Source organism: Fusarium musae, chromosome 4 (genome assembly GCF_019915245.1).
Source record: "Fusarium musae strain F31 chromosome 4, whole genome shotgun sequence".
Taxonomy (NCBI): Eukaryota; Fungi; Ascomycota; class Sordariomycetes; order Hypocreales; family Nectriaceae; genus Fusarium; species Fusarium musae.
Window position 1 is genome coordinate 3,655,590 of NC_058390.1, and position 21,262 is coordinate 3,676,851.

At 47.4% G+C, this 21,262-nt stretch overlaps 7 protein-coding genes across 7 annotated transcripts; 3 read left to right on the plus strand and 4 right to left on the minus strand.

The window, feature by feature from the left end:
* Positions 1–669: 669 nt before the first annotated feature.
* J7337_006069 (uncharacterized protein) lies at positions 670–2,103 on the minus strand (the record flags this gene model as incomplete). Its single annotated transcript, XM_044823735.1, has 2 exons — positions 670–1,714; positions 1,766–2,103. 2 exons carry the CDS (start codon positions 2,101–2,103, stop codon positions 670–672), a joined length of 1,383 nt encoding a protein of 460 aa, XP_044682226.1.
* Positions 2,104–4,017: 1,914 nt separating this feature from the next.
* On the minus strand, positions 4,018–4,917 carry J7337_006070 (uncharacterized protein; the record flags this gene model as incomplete). The annotated part of the gene is made up of 1 exon (XM_044823736.1): positions 4,018–4,917. The coding sequence occupies one exon, from the start codon at positions 4,915–4,917 to the stop codon at positions 4,018–4,020; it is 900 nt and encodes a 299-aa protein (XP_044682227.1).
* Positions 4,918–6,388: 1,471 nt separating this feature from the next.
* Positions 6,389–7,451, plus strand: J7337_006071 (uncharacterized protein; the record flags this gene model as incomplete). Its single annotated transcript, XM_044823737.1, has 4 exons — positions 6,389–6,517; positions 6,711–6,874; positions 6,922–7,393; positions 7,443–7,451. The coding sequence occupies 4 exons, from the start codon at positions 6,389–6,391 to the stop codon at positions 7,449–7,451; spliced, it is 774 nt and encodes a 257-aa protein (XP_044682228.1).
* A 2,657-nt stretch (positions 7,452–10,108) lies between these two features.
* J7337_006072 (uncharacterized protein) lies at positions 10,109–11,269 on the plus strand (the record flags this gene model as incomplete). Its single annotated transcript, XM_044823738.1, has 1 exon — positions 10,109–11,269. One exon carries the CDS (start codon positions 10,109–10,111, stop codon positions 11,267–11,269), a length of 1,161 nt encoding a protein of 386 aa, XP_044682229.1.
* Positions 11,270–11,402: 133 nt separating this feature from the next.
* J7337_006073 (uncharacterized protein) lies at positions 11,403–14,881 on the minus strand (the record flags this gene model as incomplete). The annotated part of the gene is made up of 4 exons (XM_044823739.1): positions 11,403–11,438; positions 11,505–13,513; positions 13,560–14,719; positions 14,769–14,881. The coding sequence occupies 4 exons, from the start codon at positions 14,879–14,881 to the stop codon at positions 11,403–11,405; spliced, it is 3,318 nt and encodes a 1,105-aa protein (XP_044682230.1).
* Positions 14,882–18,585: 3,704 nt separating this feature from the next.
* Positions 18,586–19,806, plus strand: J7337_006074 (uncharacterized protein; the record flags this gene model as incomplete). The annotated part of the gene is made up of 1 exon (XM_044823740.1): positions 18,586–19,806. The coding sequence occupies one exon, from the start codon at positions 18,586–18,588 to the stop codon at positions 19,804–19,806; it is 1,221 nt and encodes a 406-aa protein (XP_044682231.1).
* Positions 19,807–20,244: 438 nt separating this feature from the next.
* On the minus strand, positions 20,245–21,213 carry J7337_006075 (uncharacterized protein; the record flags this gene model as incomplete). The annotated part of the gene is given in 3 exon segments (XM_044823741.1): positions 20,245–20,352; positions 20,370–21,066; positions 21,122–21,213. 3 exon segments carry the CDS (start codon positions 21,211–21,213, stop codon positions 20,245–20,247), a joined length of 897 nt encoding a protein of 298 aa, XP_044682232.1.
* Positions 21,214–21,262: the final 49 nt, after the last annotated feature.

Sequence of the window (21,262 nt, forward strand, 5' to 3'; positions counted from 1 at the left end):
GAAATATCAAACACTCCTCCTGTCTGGATCTTGTCCATCTTTTGCCCACAAGTCTGACACATTAAGCTCACGCCTGGCCGACCAATATCATTCATAGCTGTACCTCTCGTTGGGTCTTGTGGACTCTGCAGTATGAATACTTCGTCCGCTCCAAGAATTCGCTCTTCAATCATGTTTGTGGTGTTGGTCGTCTTTGCAATGGCCTCACCGGCCATGATCGCTAGAGCTGGTAGGCCTCTCATAAGAGGTGGTAGACCGCCTTGAATGTTGGAGAGTCTGGCTAGTTTGAAAACTTCGGTTCGAAGAGCTTGTGATGATTTGCTTGAAGACATTTCGGGAGTGTGAAGAGATGCTATGAAGGAGATTGATTCAGCTCGCCCTTGGGTGAAAGAATGACAAAACGTGACAGTGGGAAGTCTGAAAACACGTCGAAGAGGATATTCTGGATGATGAACTGAGTATCCGTACATCGGTGTCTAGCTACACCCTTTTGATGCTTGGGAGCCAAATCCATGTCCTGCCGTGGAGTAGTCCAGTCTTATACGGAATACGCAGCCAATAGCAGAGCCAGCATTACGCCAAGTTTCAGGCAAGCAATGACACTCTTTGACGCAAATAATAATACTGATAACTCCTGTTCTTAAATTTTGGTCTACCTCTGGAATCTCTCTATTTGCTCGTCTTCAAATCAACTACCAGCTTTCCTCCACTAATCTCCCCCTTCCTCATCCTATCCAGCCCCCTGTTCACGTTATGAAGACCATCCTCAACATCGATAATTCTGGGGGGTACAAGCGCACGGCTTGACAATAACCTCTCCAACCATCTCGATAGCACCTCGCCAACCTCTGGTACTTCGTGATACAGCTTGAAAGGGATAGTATGGAAGATGACGCCCGCTGACTGTCCCGTTTTGGGGAGTCCACTCATACCGACAAGATGAGCGGGCACTATAGGCTCAGCAGGCGGAGTGCTAGGAGGTGAAGTGACACTCGCCGCGTTTCGATGAAGGTCTGCAGGCCCGAGAGCGCGGAGCAAAACTTCAGCTGTGTCTTTGCCTCTTGTGTCGATGCCGAAGCGAAGTTTTCCTCTAGTGTTGGCGCGGAGAACGGCAACAGCTCGCTCGGGATCATGGCTGTCAACCAGAAGATCTGGTCGAAGAACGGGATTCTCGGAAATTCGAACTCCATGCTTCGCGTTATCAACGACCAAAGCAACCTTTAGGCCAACAAGACGAGCTAGTTGCACGGCGAGAACGGCTGAGGTTGAAGACCCGCCCCAGATGGCGATCCAATCCCCAGCTTTAGCACCCTCATTCGGCAAGATACTATTCAAGCACTCTCCCCTAATATCTTCCGGGAGTGCTTCTTCTGGTACCTCTCTCACAAGGTTAAGGACATTAGGACCATCTTGAACAGACATAAAATCAACACCAAGACAAATTCCTAGCGACAGAGCTGCCGCTACGTATGCGACTCCGAGCGTAGCGCCCTGCTTGATTGTGATTTCTTTTGGAATTCTGACAACGTTGAAGTCTGAGGCGACTACGTATTGCTGGTATGTTGCTTTGCGGAGATCGCGGTAGTCGGTTGATATGACGATTACTTTGTCGCCAGATTTGATTCTTGAGGGGGTTTGGGGAGCGAGGACGACGGTGCCTGATGCTTCGCGGCCGGAGATGTATGGTAACTCTGGGATGGCAAAGCCGTAGTCACTGGGTTTTGTCAGTGGTTATAATTATATCATAGACGTGTATCCGACTTACGGTGATTTCCAGTCGATGGGATTCAATCCAATAGTATCAGTGCGAACTAGTAGTTCATGATCATGTTTTGTGCTGGGGACAGGGTGACCGTCCGTGAGTTGGTATGGTTGCCGTAGGCCATGTAATAGCAGAACCGTCTGAGAAGATGGTATTGGGTGCTGGGACTCAGAGTCGCTTGCTTGGCTTTGTGCTGCTAAATCGGTAGGTGGTGTATATCGGGGCTGAGAGTCTGATGGTGCCTGAGACACAGGATGTTCTTGCGATGAATCCGTAACGAATGAGAGTGGTATTCGCGCCCCGAAAGCCGGTTCGGCCGAAAGGGAGAGGTATGCGCTCATTGTGCTAATATCTATGCCGTATATGCTCGCAATATCAGACTGATTAGGCGGCCCAAGTCAATAAACTCAACACGCCTTATTCAAATAGCAGCACTTCTTCCCACAAAGAAAAAATTAAATCCAAACTTTACGAGGGGTAACGAGCCTTTTCAATAATCTACCGTCCATTCGACAAAACAGGCAATCCGATCCTTTTCAACGGATGCAAGTAACCTAACAGACTCCCGAAGAGCATGGCGCATGGCGTCATGTAGGATTCGTCGAATCACGCTTGGATATGTTATCCCATGCCCGCAATTCTTCCAATGACGTGACGAGCTTTTTACTCGAAGAGACATCGTGGGAGAGACCGGTGTCGGGGTGAGATCCCCACACGGGGCGATGGTGTTATTTGGACTATCAATCACTCAACTCCAGGGATGTTACGTGCGGAATTAGCACGAAAGGGAGTGATAGGAGAGACTTGATGATTAGAGATGATGATTGGAGGTATTGAAGGATTATTGATTGGATTGTTCTTGGCTTGTTCTTGGATTGATCGGGTGTATCCCGGTTCCCTGTATGGCAGACGGGAGACAATGCAAGATGGCCAAGCATAAGGCACGCTCATCAGAAGGTTCTAATGCTGATTATTCTTTTTGGGAACCATATTACAGAGGTCCAAACTTTCAAAGTGGTAGCCATTTGCTCCCTTTCTCGTATTACAGGCACTGCCTTCTACCGATCACCAAACCACGCATCCACGACTGAAATTCAACATTGCCGAGATACCGGCAAGAATCCGTGTTTAGCACTCAAACTCCGCGGGGGATATCCATACAGATCGCCTCGTGGGTTACGCTCGGTTATAAAAAGGTTCCAGGTAACCGGCTTGTCGATGATGCAACCCCTATCAGAATCACGCAATCCCAAGATTCGCCTATCTCGCAACTTTTGATTTTGGATACCCCACGACGGCAGTAGATAACGCAAATGACTATTAATCTCATATTATAAATAAATCCGAGTTTTGAATGATTCTTTGGCTATATTACTCGCTGCCGTTGGATTTCAACTTGAAAGATGCTGAGAATGGTGTCGTGATACATCACGATTGCGATGGCTGAAGCCCTCATCTGGATAGAAAGAATCTATAATTGAAAATTACCGAAATAAATATAGGATATGTTAGATAATAACGTCAAGCTGTAATTTCTACAAGAAGGAGCTCGAAGATATTACAAAATATCTACATAGCAAGAATTCTGACCTGAAGGTTGACCAGAGTTGTTATGAACTTTATCTGACCAAGTTGATATAAAGACCAGAGAATACTATATTAAGATGAGATACCTTCTGAAAGACTAAGCTGGGTTTCACGAGAATCGGAACTCCTGACTATGCGTATGTCTACTAGCATAATCTAGAAGAACGATAACACTCAATTCTCAGATCTCACATGGCAGAAGATATTATCACTTTGCTAGAGGACTTAACTGAAAACACATCAATTATTCTAAGAAAAATGTTTGTCAATCTAAATGTTCAGTATTTGTTAGACTCCAGTAGCGGCTATTGTTTGAGAACGCCACTTGCTGGAATACTCTCTGTACTCACATAGCGATATAGTCTTCAGCTACCAAAGAAAACCGGGGATGATTGCCTGCAACACATAACATCATATGTTGCTGAAGCTTATGTGCTGAGTGAGATAATCAATAGCTATTAGAACTCGACGTATTTCTATTAGCGCGTCTAACTGAGGTCATAAATATTTCTAACAACAGATTCATAACTCATATCTACTAAGCTAGATTACATATCGGGCTTGCAAATTTCAATCTGATAATTTGAGAGAAGGTGGTTCGCATTCGATCAAGAAAATGAATATTATATGGTTGGTATTGTGACTATCTATCAATATTTTATATATCTCTACTGAACAAAAGGCTTGACAAGTTCCTTGAGCTGCTCATCGGTGACACCCTTGACACCAAGTAGCTCATTATCAAGCTTGGGGAACTTGGAAACACTAGTGGGGTCAAAGATAGCCCTGTACAAGTAGGCAGCAAGAGTAGGCCAGTCGATGATACCCTTTGCGATATTGGCATCAGAGGCAGCAGTAGCATCGTCAATCTTAGCCTCCTTGACAGTCCACTGCTTGCTGGGGTTGAGCTCCTTGGCAATATCGAGAAGCTTCTTCTGAGAGACGACGGTGTCCTGGATATAAACAACGCGATCCTTTGTTTCGGCAGGATGTGTCAGAACACCAACGACAGCTTGACCAACGCTGGCGAGAGTAGTTGTGCTCAACTCAGTATTGCCTCCATCCCAGAGTGTAATCTCCGCCTTGTTGAAATCAAGGAACAAGCCATGGCTCAAGCCCCAGTCAAGGAAAGCAGAGTTATAAACAAAAGTATAGCTAATCTTGCCCTCACTCGCAAGAGCAGTAAGCTTATCCTCGATATCAACCTTTGTCTTGAAAACAGGGAGCTTTCGAACGCTGGGGATGACAAGGTTGGAGCCAAACTCAGAAGGGAGGAAGCGCTTGACGCCAGCGGCTACTGCGGCGTCGATGAGGAGTGTTTGACTAGGGATGGCGAGACTGCCGAGGGTTGAGACGACGGCATCTTGGCCTTGGAGGGCGGATGTGAGAGAGTCGAGGTTATCGTAGTCGACTTGAATGACTTTGATGTCGGTGGGGAATTTGGAGGTTGAGCCGGCGCGGGTTAGGACTGTGAGGTTGAATTTGTTGGAGTCGATGAGGGCCTTGAAGACTGCAGAGCCGAGATCACCTGCGGCACCAGCGACAGCAATGTTTTTGTAGGCAGACATTTTATGTGAGTGTAATATGTGATTGGTTAATTGAGATATTTAGATAGTCAAAGTAGTAGTTGTTTGAGTGAATGATTGATTGATTGATTGATTGATTGATTGATGGATGTATGGAATGGTAGGCAATCGAGAGGAATGGTTGCATCTATATATGTTTTTGAAATCAACAATTGTCGACTTCTGTATTCTCGACCGCCACAGAAGGCTGTGCTGTCTGTCTTGTTCTTGTGGCTGGACGGGATGGGATGGGATGGGATGGGATGGAGAATTGGAGGTGGGATAGACTTGAAGTGGGATGAGAGAGATGAACCGAGTGGGATAATGGATCTATCCGCGGGCTCCATCAAAACCTTAATTGTGCATATGACTCTGACTGGTCGAATCTAATCGGACTACCCCAATTTTCTGTCCCATCCGCGGAGGCCGAGCTGAGATATCCCACTTGAACCATCGGCAATCCCACTCACGATTACCAAGTCGACCTTCAAGGAATGGCCCCCAATGCAAGGCATACGTAACAGTGCATCGGCTTCAGTTTTTTTCCAGTCAAACTATTCGATAAATAATACACCGAGTTTTTGGCTTACGATCCAATCCAATCCCACTCGGTTCGATACCCTCATATCAAATCAAAGTCACTCATAATCCACCACCATGGAGATATCCCACAGTGATCGTGATAGAAGGTATGTAACAGCCAGCCACAGGTGGGATCACCGAGTGGATTTTGTATGCTGTATGTAATGTACCATGACTAACAAGAGTGAAATGATGTATCAGATCCTCCGCTGACAGTGCTGAGCCTACGCCCAGTCGACATACATGCCACTGTGGGAAGAGCTTTATCAGAAAGGAACATCTGAGACGCCATCAAGCGACCCATGGAGAGCGCAATTTCGTTTGCCAAATTTGTCAACGATCCTTCACGCGCAAGTTAGTACATGTCTCGTATTCTCCCAGCTTACAGTGTTAATTTGTTTTCTCCCCCTATAGTGACTTGTTACGACGCCACCTGACACGGCATGATATGCCTACAGCTCCAGATCCAAGAAGAGGAAGGGCTTGCGATGCGTGCCATGCGAACAAGACAAAGTGCGACGGTGGTATAAAGTGCACTCTCTGCGTCAAGAGGGGAATTAACTGCACTTATAAACATGCGTCCAAGAGTAGCAGCGGGAGTAAGAGTCCAAGCGAGGATATCACTGCAGATCCTAGAACGGTGGCCAATGGCTTTACTTCGCCGGCCCTGATACAGAGTCTCACACCAGGAACACCGCAAATCTCACCAAATGACGAGATCAAAGCGGGTTTCAAACGAATCGCTAATCATGTTCGATCTGGAGAGATTCCGATTGGTGAAGACACACCGGTACCTGCACTTGACAAAAATTGGATCGAGGGAAATTCAAAAGAGTACTTTGGGAGGTTTCATGATACATGGCCTATTCTCCATGGACCTTCTTATGTCACTATGGATACTTCTCTGCTAGTATCTGTGTCAATAGCTATGATCAGCTGCTGGCTCAGAAGTCCGGATGAGTTTGAGGGTGTAGTTTTACAACTGCATGAGTCGCTAATGAGCGCGTTCTCTGATTGGATCGTAAGTCATTTAGCCTGACAGATGTTCCTAGATTAACATGGACTTTAGGCGAACCCCAGATCTCGACATGAATTTGATGAACCATGGCCATTTGAAACATATCAGGCCATTCTCATGAACATTATCTTTGCTTTTTATCTCGGTGTACGTACTCTTCGTACCGCCGCTGTGTATCTGCTGACCTCAATTTCAGAATGAGAAATTGGTGTCTAAAGCATCGTTATTGCGAGGCACATTCGTTGTAGCTCTCCGAGAAGCAGAGTTCTTCAACAGCGACAACGCAGCCGAGCAACAACGCGTTCACTATCCCGGGACATTTGTCCCATGGCTCATGACTATCCGAGATCGTTGGAAGCGGTAAGTCTCTTGTCTCTCCCTCATTCATACAATACTGATGTTTGTAGACTCATCGTTTCTCTCTTCAAAATCGACACCTACCTCTCAATAGTCCGCTTTCAAGCCCCAACCCTCTTCCGAGAAGAGATTGACCTCACAATGCCAGCAACTTACTCTCTCTGGAACGCTTACGGTCTCAACATCTTTTTCAAACGCATCACCCTCGAACCAACAGACCGATCAAATTTCAAACTCTCAGAAGTCATCGCCAACCCCAACACCCCAGCAAAACCTCTTCTCCTCTTCGAGGATATTCATCTCGCTCTGTGTGGCTTGCTACCTGCCATTTGGAATCAGACTCAAATTGTTCGTCGGAGTACAGAAGCGGGTCGATCAACGCAGAATTGCACTTCTTCTCTTGCCTGGCAGCTTGAGGCGTGGAAAGCTGATATTGAGAGATTGAAGCATCAGTGTTTTCATGCTGCTGAGGTTGGAGAGTTTCCTTTTACTGCTTACATCGGTGATTATGACGAAGATCCGGTGAGGGCTAAGGCTCTGGCGATGTCAAATATCAGATGCTTGATTTCAGAGTGTTTGATGACGTATCATCTTCAAGGACTTCAGCTTTACGCTGATCCTCGGATGATTAACTCTGTAGCCATGGCCTCGATTGTATCTCCGGACCATGAAGCTGGTGTTCGTCCGAGATTACAAAAGCTCCATACCCAGCTAAACATCTGGGCCAAATCACCAGAAAGTCGAAGAGCTTTACTCCACGCCCTCGCCGTTCTTCGTCAATGCGAGTCCGACCTCCAAGCAAACGAGCCCCAAACCCAATCCATCGACCCAACATCTTATCTCACCATTTCTATGAGCGCCTTGGTAGTATGGGCGTGGCTCATGTTCTCCGAAGCAGCATGTTTCTGCGTTCCGATGATAAACCATATAAACATCGGTGATGATCCATTGGATTTACAGAATACTGCGAGGTTGGAGACTTGGATTCAGGCAGAGGGCACTGCGGGGATGAATAATATTCCACTGTGTAGATGTGTCTCTGAGGGGTGGATGGCGAGGTTTAATGCTCTTTTGCCGTTGGGGAGACGGAGATGGGAGATGAGTGATGAAGTTGCGCCTATTTTGAAATCTCTAAGCGCTGGACGCTAGAGATTATTGATACCCTTGCATTTTGCATTTTGGAAACAGACTTCAATAGATTTTTGATTTGGAACTTACGTTGATTCATGGTGCCGGTGAAAAGGTGAGTTTGTGTATGGTCTTATAGCAATTGTATAATGCCTAAGCTGTTATCTAGAAGGGTTATTTGCAGTTGAGACTTGTGGCTGAGAGCTTATTCCAGTAGATAGAACCTAGTTTTACGAATGTGTAGAGGTGAAAGCACCAGATTTGAGAATTGGCGAAAGAAAGAAAAGGTACCAGTTGAGAAGGAATATTAATTTACATGGGAACTGATCCTACAGTTATTGGCATTTGTCAGCCCGTCTTGGTATTGACCCGAAGGGCGTTGCTATGACGTTGAGAGGGCAGATTTCCAAGTTGCGCAGCGTCAGCCGCCATGATGTATATAAGGTTCTGCAAGGTTAAGGCTTATAATAGAGACAAGAAAGTATCGTGTTCTCATTCATCGCCTGTGTTCGCAACCTAAAGCTTAACCTTATGAGCGGCGGCCATCCTATAAATAAGGCTCTGCAAGACGACACGACAGGCAACATCCTTGAACCATACCCTGTCCTATGCATTTGAAAAGTAAATATGGGGTCTACCATAAAATCTATCGAGTTCCGCAACTTAACACTCTATCGAGCAAATGGAACCTGCTCTCTTATTCCTCACGCGATCCTTCGTCACTACAAGATCCCCTTCATCGCAATCGAACTAGAGTTCGGACCTAACGGACTCGAGAGAGTTGACGGAAGCTCCAGCAATGATGAACATCGATATCTTCACCCAAGAATATATGTACCCGCCCTGCTTGTTGATAAGGAGTTCATCACCGAGATGCCGGCCGTTCTGAGCTTTATATCCTCACTTATCCCAGAAGGAAACCTATTTGGTATTGGCCCCATTCAACAAGCCAAGGTTTTGGAGTGGCTTGTATTCCTATCCGGTACGCTGCACGGCCTTGGATATAGAGCTTGGCTGCGTCCTGGGAGATTCAGCGATGACGTTACTGCCCATGATAAGATTCGTGCGAATGGCAGGGAGGTTATACACGAATCCTTTAAGAGAATAAATGAGGGGCTGGAGAACCGGGAGTTTATTGTCGGAGATGCTTTGACTGTCGTGGACTTTAATGTCTACATCTTTGCTCGTTGGGCGCATGAGGTTGGGATTGATCTGGAGAAAGAGTACAGTCATTACTATGGGCATGTTAGGAAGATTGAGAGGATGGAGGGGGTTAGGAAAGCTGTTGAAAGTGAGGAACTCAAGTTTGCATTTCCTTGACTTCATCCGTCACTGATGAGAAACTCGACGGCTACATAGGGTCTTGCTTATGCCCCCGATAGAGCGAGCTTTCGATTGAAGATATCTGACATTTTGAGAAGGAGAGGAAATGTTTTCACAAAGGGAGACATATACAGGCTGCTGTCTATATCAACTGAAATCTAACTCCAAAACTTTACGGAGCATTCGCCTCAAAATCCCTTCGCATGCCGTCTCTTATGCTTCTTCAAGAACGCCAAAGCAGAAGACTTATTAATATACAGATTCATCCTGGCCAAACCACCACAGTATGCAAGATTATTTCCAGGACAGCTAATATTGCAATCCGTCATGGAGACATTCTTACCCTGGCCGAAAGAAGGGAGGAGACCTTGCCAGTTGATGTTGTTGCCGCACCAACACTCGCGACCGTTCTCGACACCCGCGTACTTATACATCCAGCACTTCTCAAGACACGTATCAATCGTCATGGAGTTACCGTCGCTCATGACAAGTTGAGGCAGTAAACGACCGAGGAAAGGCTCCGAAACGCATGAGTAGCTCGTGAAGTTCTTGTTACCCTGGTCCACAGAGGGAGTTGTAGTCTTAGCGCCAGCTTTGTAAAGCTGTAATCGAAGAGTTCCACCGCAATAGTCTGTCTTGTCACCTGCGCAGGTAGCAGAGCAGTCCTTTTGGTTAAAGGCTTGATAGCTTCCGAAATTGAGCTGATTGCCACAGTAACACTCCCGACTGTTCTCGGTACCGAAGTAAGTATAGCCGTTACAGAAGCTGGAGCAGCTTTCGATGGTCATGTCGTCGCTGGCGGTGGCCTTAGAGTTGAGGGCGCGGATGAGGAAGCCTTCTGTCCAGCAGCCTTGGAAAGCCCATGTTCCGACTGTTTCGGATATTGAGGGGCCTGTTGCTGTTGGCTTAATTGATGTTGAGGTGGCGGAGGACGCTCTTGAGGTTGTGGAACTACTGGTGGTTGAAGTGCTAGAGCTAGTGGTAGTCGTAGAACTCGCCCGCGATGTTGTGCTAATGGACGAGCTTGTAGCCGAAGACGTTGATGAAGGTGCAACGGAAGTTGAACGAGTTGTTGTGGTAGCAGATGTGACGCTAGATATGGATGAAGCACCAGCTGGGCCTCCCGCAACCAGAGAGCTCAGTGACGAGACCACCGAGAGACTTGAGGATACCGTAGCTGATGAGGAGCGACTGACGATTGAAGACGCCGCCAATGATGATATACCGCTGAGAGACAGTGCGCTTGGGGCACTTAACACGTTTGTAGGCAATGTGTTTGACGATATCGCACTCGAGAGCGACGAACTGGAAATTGGCGAAGTTGTGCTAGTGATTGTAGTGGAGGCACGCGAGCTAGTTGAGGAGAATGTAGCGAAGGTTGTCCATGTTGTTGAACTTGTGCTAGAAGATGTTGACGAAGACATAGTGGCTGACGAGGTCGCCGTTGTTGAAGTCGAGGTCATAGTCCGCGAAGCAGCGCTGGCGCTACTGGTGCTGGGAGCTGAAGAAGCACTCATTGCAACGCTTGTTGAGGTCAAGCTCCCAGTAGAGGACGCTGATACAGAGCTGGAGGCGGAAGAAGCGCTGTTGAGGCCGCCGGCGATGTTACCAAAAACGCTTAGCGAAGTGCTGAAGGAGCTCGTGGAGCTTGTCGACATACTACTTGAGACACCAGCTGAGGTCGAGCTGCTGGCTGAGCCTATGCTAGTAGGAGCACTGTTTGAGGTTGAGCTCGATCCTCCGTTGGAGGAAGAGCTTCCACTGGCCGAAGCCAAAGACGACGAGAAAGAGGCGCTCGAGAAACTAGACGCAGCTCCCATGCTGGTCGATGCAACTGAACCAGAGCTCGAAACGGAGAAAGCAGCATTTGAAGAGACAGCTACTGAGGAACTCACGCCACTAGCTGACGAAAAGGCTCCTATTGATGTGGGCAATGAACTACTGTAGACCGCATTGAGTTCATAGACGTTCAACCGGCTAGGACCACCACAGTATTCGCTCGAGTTGCCTAGGTAGTCACGTCAGTAGTTGCTCAAACGCACCCAAGAATGAGATCTTACCGTTGCAGAGCATGGCGCAATCACTGATCGGAGCAGGTACCGATCCATCGCTGAAGCTATTGCCACAATAGCACTAAACCCGTCAGCACATATCCATTCTCAAGACCAAGCCTTCAACTTACCTCTCCACCATACTCGACACCAGCATAAACGAAGTTGTCATTACTACAAGCCTGCACACAGTTCGCAACGGTAGGGGGATTATTACCCCTCCCGTTAGTTAGTGCTCGAGCGTTGGTCGCCTCAGTATAGCACCCAATGCTCGTGTAGCCACCAACGCCAGGATTGACAGATGGTCCTTGGGGCGTCGCAGCGCTGGCACTGCTACTCGAAGTGACACTCGCATACGACCCGTCCCACTGAAGAGTATCAGCGAAAAGACTGATGTAAGCTCCACTGCCATCAATGCCATTTCCACCGCAGATCTGGTTCAGACTACCTGCACAGTCGAAGTTGCAGTTCTTATCGTCGACCTTTTGCGTGGGGATCTTGTTACCTGCCCAGCACTCACTTCGGTATTGCGTTCCGCAGAATGCCAGACCTTCTGAACCACAGGCGTTGATGCACATCTCATTGGTGTTGGAGCTGTTAGCATAAAGCTGGTTGGACAGCTGCCGGCCGGGGTTGTTCTCCTTGAAGCAGCCGACGTATTGATACCGTCCTTGGCCGTTGGGCAGAAGAGGAGCTGCTTGCTCGGAGACGGCGTTGCAGAAGAATTGCACTGCGCGCTTTTCGAAAGACCAGGTTGGATCGTTGGTGTTTATAGTCCACTGGGCGGTGCCGTTGTATGATGGGAGGTTCCATTGGCTTTTGGGGACGGTGCAGGTTAGTGTCGCTGTTTGGCTTTGACCTGGTGCGATGAGTGTTCCTTCAGCGAGATCGATTTGGTTTGCTGATTTGATGATGCCTGGAACGCCGAAGGGTGGCTTGGAGACTGTGAGACCAAGCTTGACACCACCAGGAGCAGCCGTGTTTGAGACGCGGAATTTGAGAGAGCGAGATGTGTTTTCTGTGAGGTTCCCAAAGGTGAAGGGATTTTTAGGATCGTACTTGACCCAGCCGCTTCCATCTGGTGTTTGGAACTCGAGAAGAGCTGTTGGGGGATCGCCAGCGGCAGCAGATAAAGACACAGTAGCATTGCCTCCAGTGGTGACGAACTTGACCCAAGCTGTGTAATTGCCAGTAACAGAAGTGTCTGGCTTGACAGAGATGGCAGTGTCGTTTCCGCCAGGGACTGTGCTTGGGATACCAGTCAATGTGAACTTACCAACGGTGAGACTGCCTGTTCCCGACCAGTTGGTGAATGGACCAGATGAAGAGGTATTGGAGTACAGGACTGAAGAGACTTGTAGATCGCTAGATCCATCGTTGCCGATAAGAACGCTCTGAGCTTCAGCTTGAGTACCGGTGACGAGACCGGTGAACACAACAGACTTGGGACTAACATCCAACAACGCATTAGAACTCTTGCCGACTCCCGTAAGCCTGACTTTGACAGACTTGCTGTACGATGCATCCGACACGCCCGAAGTCTGAATATTAATGGTAGTGCCCAACCTCCCAACACTCTTGGGGACGAACTGCGCCGGCAACTGTAATGTATCCCCTGCAGACATAGACAACGGCAGACTCGGCGTCTGACTGATGTTGTAATTCGTCCCATCCGCAAGCGCAACACCCGTAACACTCAGATCAAAGCCCGCCGTACAATTAACAAGCTGCACACCACTCCCCTGAAAGTCCACAGTGCCAAAGTCAATTGAACTCGTACAATTAAGCGGAGACTTATTCGTCGACCCCAGACCGTAAAAATATCCCACCGTCGTGCCGATATACGCCATACCATCGCCAAACACAGGTCTGCTAAACTTGGTGATACCCACGATAGTGAAGTTGCGTATGACGTTGAGGTAGCCGTTCTGAGGAACTGCGTCGTAGATCTTGAAGTTGGTGTTTTGGACATCGGATACCCAGAGGAGACCTGTGCCGTCTTGGTTGTTGAGGGATGTTGTTGTGCCGTGGCTTACGCCGAGGATGTAGGCGTTGTTGGTGGGTGAGTCGGCGACTTTGGTGAAGTAGGGTGTGTTGTTGAGACAGGAGAATTTGAAGACGTGCGTTGGGTATTGGATCACTAAAATTGTCAGTGCAAATAGCAGAGGGAGGGTAGGGGTGCGTACCGTTGATGTAAATGTAGCCTCCTTCGAGAGGATAAACACCAGCACCAGCATACACAGAATTCTCATTCTGAAACGTCTGAATAACTCTATCCTTCGAGTTAGGACCATTGCGATAACCACCAAGATCATCAAGATTAAGCCAATAAGTCTTCCCAGACTTGCCCGTAACAATACCCATCCTCTTAACATCACCACACGAGAATTGACTCGGCAGAATCTCAAGCGGACTCGTCCCCAGATCCTTATCCGCCCCGTCAAGCTCCTGCTTCTCAAACGGCATGAAGAAATCCACAATCGAGAGGGTGCCATCGCTGTTGATGGACATGTGAACAGCCGCTTGTTCCATGGCAGTCGGCGGCGTGAAGCCATTTACGGGAATGGTGGACAGTTGAGAAGCGTACCCGTTGCCAGTGGCGAAGAACATTGATCCTGCGTCGTCGGAGGCAAGACCACCGCCGGATTGCCAGATTCCTGCGCCGGAGATGTTGCTGCTTACCCCGAGACCTTCGGAGGCCCAGTGTTCGACTAGTTGGCCGGTGGTTTTGTCCCAGCCTATTATCCAGCCTGTGAAGTTGTACTGTACGCAGTGCGATGCGAAGCCGGCGTAGACGTATTGTCCTGTGTGGAGTAGCCCAGGTCGTTGATGGTGAATGCCGCCGGTGAACATCCTCTCTGGATTGTTTCTAGCAATCGTACCCTCCAGATCAACGGGGAAGTTCTGTCGTTCCGAAAGATCATTCACGTTGATCGCATGGATCTTGTACCTTCCCGCCGGTCTTCCCTGGGGAACCTGACCACCGTTCTGATTAACATACGTCTTTGACGTTAAATACCACGTATCGGTATCAGGGTCAATAACACCAGTCGCTGTGACGCCAACAGTAGGGTTGACATCAACACAACCGTCCAAATCAGCAGTAAGGAACGGAATGCCGATATTTCTTGATGCAAGTATAACACCGGTCTTTGCATCAAGTTTATAAATATTATTTTGAGTCGTCGCGAGATAAACGTATTGCGTCGTACCGCCTGAAGGAGTGTAGACGAGAGGTTGTGAGAAGATCTGTTCTGCGGCGCCGACGTATTTTCCTGGGAGGGCTGTTTTGAAGATGATGTCGAATTGGGGACTTCCTACTATCGCAGGATCCATGTTATGGTTACTGAGATGCGAGTTAGTATGAGAGACGGTAAGGGAACTGGGAATTGTACGTTTGGTAGCCTGTTCGAGAGTTGTCGCCTCCCCAGGTGATGGTATCTGTCGATGCGAGACCGCATGTTAGGCCAACCAGGGCCGATAGAATGAATGTGAGTAGCAGCTTCATGTTGAAAGGAGTGTTGAAGCGCAAAGAATGAGTGAATGAATGAATGACGATGTCAAAAACGCTCCCCTAGGGACACTGCGCGATGACAAGCTCGTTCTATATAACCTCTCCTCCACCAACACCCGCCCAAAGCCATCCCGAAGTCCAGATCTTCACTTCAACCGTCTTGGCTCGTTCACTCCGACTTTTCGGATGACTTCACGGTTTGGCCATGCCGTTAACCTTTCGGCAGGCCGTCCAGACAGAGGATGAGACGTCACGCCACGAGTCGAATACATTCCAGGCATGATGCAAACCCTTACAATAGTTATTCTGTGGCTATGTTAGGGTGAAGCCACAGGGGAACGAGGCTGTTGGTGATGCCATTTCTGGTGTGTCTAGGCTATTTGCGGTGGTGGTGGTGGCGACATGGCTTTGTTCCTGATCGCTGTGTGGGGAATGGTGCCTTTCCAGATCCGATTATACCGGACCCTAAGATAGAGCGACCACAAGGAGTGTCAAGATTTGAGTTGTCTGGAATGTTGGAAGTTTTAGTGTTTTGCTAATATGTTAGCGGTCTTGTGCCTGACTGACATTGGATATTGGGAATAGCACTGCATTAATGCGCTCTTTCTGTGTTTACAAAAAAGGTTCATGCATACCCAGGTGGTCCAATGTGTAACAAGGAGCCATCTGCGTTTCTTCACTGCAATTTTAACACTCTCGGGAGTTTGTCAGTGACCAATCACGCTAATGCGCTGATTTGTAGGTTGCTACCGGTCTACTACCAGAGTCGTCATGGATGCCGGTATGAATAGCTCGCCAGTATTTTTTACCAAACGGAGAGATTTGCTGATGTCTAACTATCGCTTTTTTGCTATTTTTGTTTATTCTCTTCGTTTTTATGAACAATTTCTATTCGTTGAAAATCCATGGGGATTAGGTCAACCTCTGCCGTATATGGGGCCTGTCATTGCGAATATAATAACTACGGCGGCTTTAAACACTACGTCAGCCATGTTCTATTAAGAATACAACTTCGCATCGCAGATTGGTAAAAGATTCGGACAGACGAGTTTCACAGGCGTGCCAGTTCTTAAATTAATCATTTTTAACAAGTATAGATACCATATATTGATAACACGCAGTTGTCTCATCACCCCCGGAGGTCGGTATTCGACGGTGTGTCCATACTACACTGCAATTTTAGTCAATCCTGATCTGGTCGTCCCAGCGCACAAACAGCGATTGGCTTATGCTATGGTAGCCTGGCATACCATCCAATAGTCAAGGCTCCCGCACCTCCTTTTTAAATACGTTCACTGCAATTTTAACATATCCCAGAGCCTTCCTCTCCTGATCAGTTGAGATAAGTGAGCATTTAATTGAGAGTCAACGCTTCGACATCGCCCAATTTCCCTAAGTCGCTATGACCGTGACTGCCAAAATCACAAACATGAACGATTCACTGCGTTGCTAACTTGCCGCGAGACCATATAATAGGCAATAGTTGTAATTATTGTGACTGTTTTCCCTCTGACTACTCTGGCTCTGCCGAAAGTGATGGCTACCAAAAGCTCTTATGGCGTTTCAGCACCAGAGATACTTCGTACCCGGCGACTGATCCAAGGTCTAGGTAACTTATGCTATAATCTGAAAGACCTGTTCCTGGGCTCGTACAAAGCGTCCTAGTCGGTGCGCTCGCCAGCTAACATTTTCCCTGTGAGGAGAATCATGAATCCAGGCAGGCCGAACTTTCATATTTGTATGCCATCAGAAGCTGGGCTGTTATGTAGATGATATTCTAATACTCATTTACATCAAATAGTCTTCTTTCTTTCTTTCTTTCTTTCTTTGCGTACTTGTATTAAGCCTGACCAATTCTTTCTACTATAAAGTTCCTGACTTGCAAAACTTTCACTGCAATTTTAACACACCTCAACGCCCCCGGTCCCAAGCCAGCAGTAGAGTGGTAGTAGGACTCATGTGTTCCACACCACGGCTATCAGGCTAGAAGTACAAATGTGACAACCTTCACCTTCGTCAACGCATGGCCTGAGATGGGCTATTGGCATCAACATACGAATCAAATTCACTATCCGGATACATAGGAACTATTTCCAAAGAGACGGTAATTGATTGACGCTTCAGCATGCCAGTTCGATGATATGATCGCGGATCAGTCACCACCTAGCCCCCCCATCTCCTCCAACCTGGCCAGGATATCCCCTGTATAGAGAACCGTCACTGCCTTTTTAATCCATCTCGACAGCTGACGCCCCGTCGATTCTTCAAGCTCCACGCTTCATAGCTCTTGTCTCTTTAACAATTTTCACCTAGACCTTACGAGAGCAATGATTTGTCAGCCTGGTCTTGCAGGCTTTCTTCTGTAAGCCGTTCACGAGTCCCGCTGCAGCCTAAGCCTGATGCCCGACGTTCTCGCTCGAAAGTTTATATAATTTAACTTAGAAAATCCCGTTATTTGTATCGAAATTTATTCTCTTGGGCAAATGAATCTCATTATCTTGAAGAAAGAACTAAAAGTCTGAAGATCTTTATTACAATGCATTGGCCCTGTTACACCACCATACGAAGATGTTGAAAGCTTAACTTACAAGTCGCGAGACCCAAAATAGATAATTTCGAAAGGCAGAAATTTTCCAGTATGGCGCATTATCAGATACTACTTCAGCATGGCCAACCTCCTGGAATGATGGGATCTCGGAGTATTCGTCTAACGCCATCAAACAACATTCACTGCATTTTTAACACGTCGCGAGACCCGCGCCCCGCTAGTTTTTCAAGCCCCTCCTTTCACTGTTTTAACAAACCAGGTACGTAGATATGGCAATAGAAATGCTCAGTTGGCCTGATTTTGCGAGCTCTCTTCTGTAAGCTGTTCATCAGTTCCACTGCAGCCTGATCCTGATACCCAACGTTCTCGTCAGGTAGTGGTCTATCCCGGTCGACTGTGCCTACATAAGAACTCTATAGAGTCCATATCAGACACCGACAATCTGACACAGAAATGGAGAGGCCTGATGATAGTTCGCCACCACTTAAAAGAGCACGGGTACAACGATACGTGTGCCGATGCGATGCTTGTGCACGCTTATTTTCCCAACAAGCGCTGCAAGATCTGAACTCTACTTCTGGTTTCGCCCATAAAACCCGACAGAGTCTCTTGAGTTCAGCCAGAGCTGGCTGTGACTTATGCAAGTTCATCGTGGATGTTGCACTGAAAGAATTTGGACCCCACAGATGGAAAAATGAGGGACTCCTACGGTTCTGGAACTCGAAATCGAATACAGAAGGCTCAAGCTCAGATATCCACGCATTGACTGGCCGAGTGAATGGTGTAACTGGATGTATCCTACTGTATCCATTTGTGAAAGAAGGTTCGGGATCTGTCTCCTCCTCTTCCCTTTCTCTTCTAACATGCCATCTCAGATGACCCCCTCTCCAATTTAATAACACGGCGGCCACTGAACAGAGATGTTTCAAGTCAAGAGGTTTATTCATCTGCTAAGCTGTTGATAGAGTCTTGTATGAGGCCAGATGCACCAAGCAAGGGTCATCAAAAGTGCCGATACTCAAGGGACATCGTTCTTCCCACGCGCGTAATAAGAATTAGCGATCAGACTGCACGGTTACAGATCAATCAGACTGAAACTCGGGGAGCATACCTCGCCTTGAGCTATTGTTGGGGTAAACCGGACCCGAAAATGCAAAGGCGATTATCAGAGCTACGCCTAAATAACGAGAAAGATCTCGTGAAAGAGATCAAACTTGAAGAGTTGGAACAGTCTGTCCAAGACGCAATACGTGTGACTCGTGAACTGGGGTTCGATTATCTCTGGGTTGACAGACTGTGCATCATTCAAAACTGCCCAGAGGATAAGAGACGAGAGATTGGTAAGATGGCGATGACATACAAGAACGCTGCAATTACATTGGCTGCTGGAACTGCTACAAGAGCTTGTGAAGGATTCTTGGGAAGCTTGCCTGGCAGAAGTCCTACGTATTTGCCGGAAAATCAATTCGAAATACCGATGAAGGATGGGCGTGTGGGGACAGTTTATCTGTCAGGAAGCCCGTATCAGCCCCATCATCCTCTCGACAAGAGGGGATGGACTCTTCAGGAGTACATGCTCTCGTCCCGAATGCTCATCTTCTCAGACTACCAGCTTCTATGGCAGTGCCAGGAAACTGAACTGCAGAGCGTCACCGGAAATAATGTGGGTATAGAATATCAGCAACATCTTGAGTCATTGCCATGGGCTTCCTTCGACGAGGAGGGTGAACCGTCCTACGGAACACATGATTCTGAGAAACTGTATCTTTGGAAGACTATCATTGTTCAGTATACACAGAGGCAGCTGAAAGACCCCGAAGATAGGTTACCAGCGGTCACGGGTATCACAACTGAGTTACAAAAGATGTGGCGAGATTCCCATATCTACGGTCACTGGGAACGATGGTTTATACAACTTCTGGCATGGTATAAGCCAGATAACGGAAGAGTGAAGGAAAGACACACCAAGAGAGCCCCCAGTTGGTCCTGGGTATCACTTGATGGACAAATTCGATTCGAAGACCCGATAGAGGTCGAGGACGCACAAATTGAGATCTTGACGGCAGCCAAGGTTAGGTTATCCTGCCGAATACTTCAGTTCAGCGATATAAACCTGGTCAAGAGGTACACGCTGTCTACAATGCTTGATCTTGTGGAGTCAGCTTCAGATGTTGAGTTTGGAAGGAGGAAATGCGAGTATCTTCTCCTGGGTAAAACCGGCAACTATCATCAAGAAACCGGAGTTGCTTTGATGATACTCAAAACGGCCAAGGGAAGTTACAAGAGGGTTGGGTTAGCTCTATTCGAGGATATGTCAGTTTGGACTGGCGTCAAGTTCCAGAGTGTTGATCTGGAGCCAAAGGAAAAGTAGGTTGACGTTTTGAGTATATTATATTTATATGGCGCCGGTACCGATTTACCGTTGCCTCTTCTCTCACCATAATTTATACTCTATAGTGACAAGAGACTTTCATGCCCCAATACCATACGTGACTTCGGTGAAAGATGTATATCTCACAAGGCGCTGTAGCAAATACTCAGGAGTTGGGCATAAACTATCTAAATAAGAAGCTAGATGTGTCATTTTCAATTGAGATCTGTGCCTGCAAGTGTATACCATTCCTGAGATCTCAGAGCACCAGCTCCTCCGCCTCTATATCAATATCCTCTCTTTGCGTGTATCTTCTCATGCCTTCGACAATCATTAATCCTAGCAAAAGCCTTTCCGCAAGTCATGCAAGCGTAAGGCCTGTCCCCAAAATGACTCCGCTCGTGGCTTTTGAGATTGATATTTCTCGTGAATGTCTTGTTACAAATCTGACAAACGAATTCCCCAGAGACCTGTCGACGGCTCAAGGTCTCGAATATGGGGGGCCTTTCGCTTAGTTCCGCATGATATATATTGACATGTCGGTCCCTATCCTTGTTGCTTACGAAACCAAGAGGAGCAGCATTGCAGGATACGGGGCATTGAAAAGGCCTTTCATGCCGCTTTCCGTGATTATCTCGGTCGCGTGCGTTATTGTAGCCGACATGGAAGAAGCGACAGAGTGTGCGATCGCACTTATAGGGCTTTGAGCCATAATAGTCCTCAGCAGTATCCTCATCCCCGACTTTTTGGTTGACAAGAAGAATTTCCAGTTGTGTTCTATTATCCTTGAGCCCATCCTCAATCTTCTTGATGCCAACGGTGTTTCGTGTCGCATAATCACCTCGCTGGTGAGTGTATATGTGATTCCACAGCAAATGAAGATCGTCGTAAATTTCCAAGTCGATGAACTTCTCTATCTGCTCTTCAACCAACTCATTGTGCTTGGTTGTAGTCAGGTCTGCGCGGTGGGTATCGATAAAATTCTTCAAAGCAGATGTGAAATCTGCTGCGACGTCTTGGAAAGTTTCGGTCGTGAAGACTTCACCGCACTCTTGGATCAAGGTGTCAGTGTGATGGAGCCAATGAGCACAAGCATAATCCTGGAAAGAGAACCAGCCCAGTTTCGCCTGCTCGCTTCTATGGTGCTCTCGGTAGTTGGTATCCCGGGTGAAGCATGGAAGGGTCAAGTATCTGAGGCACATAGTGGTCAACTGGCACTGAACCTGCTTCTCGACGATATGTCTGTTCTCTATGATATATCTGAAAGCCTCCAACGTTAGAGACTTGGGGTAGACGTTGGTTAGTGGAGACTAACCTGCATGCAGTTGAATGAATCAGTCGAATGTAACCTCCGTCAAGGACATGAACGATGGAGCCGAGATACGTCTCCATATCTTGTCGTAACATGTCATTCTCAAAATTGATATGGAGGGTATGAGGATCGAAGCATAAAATT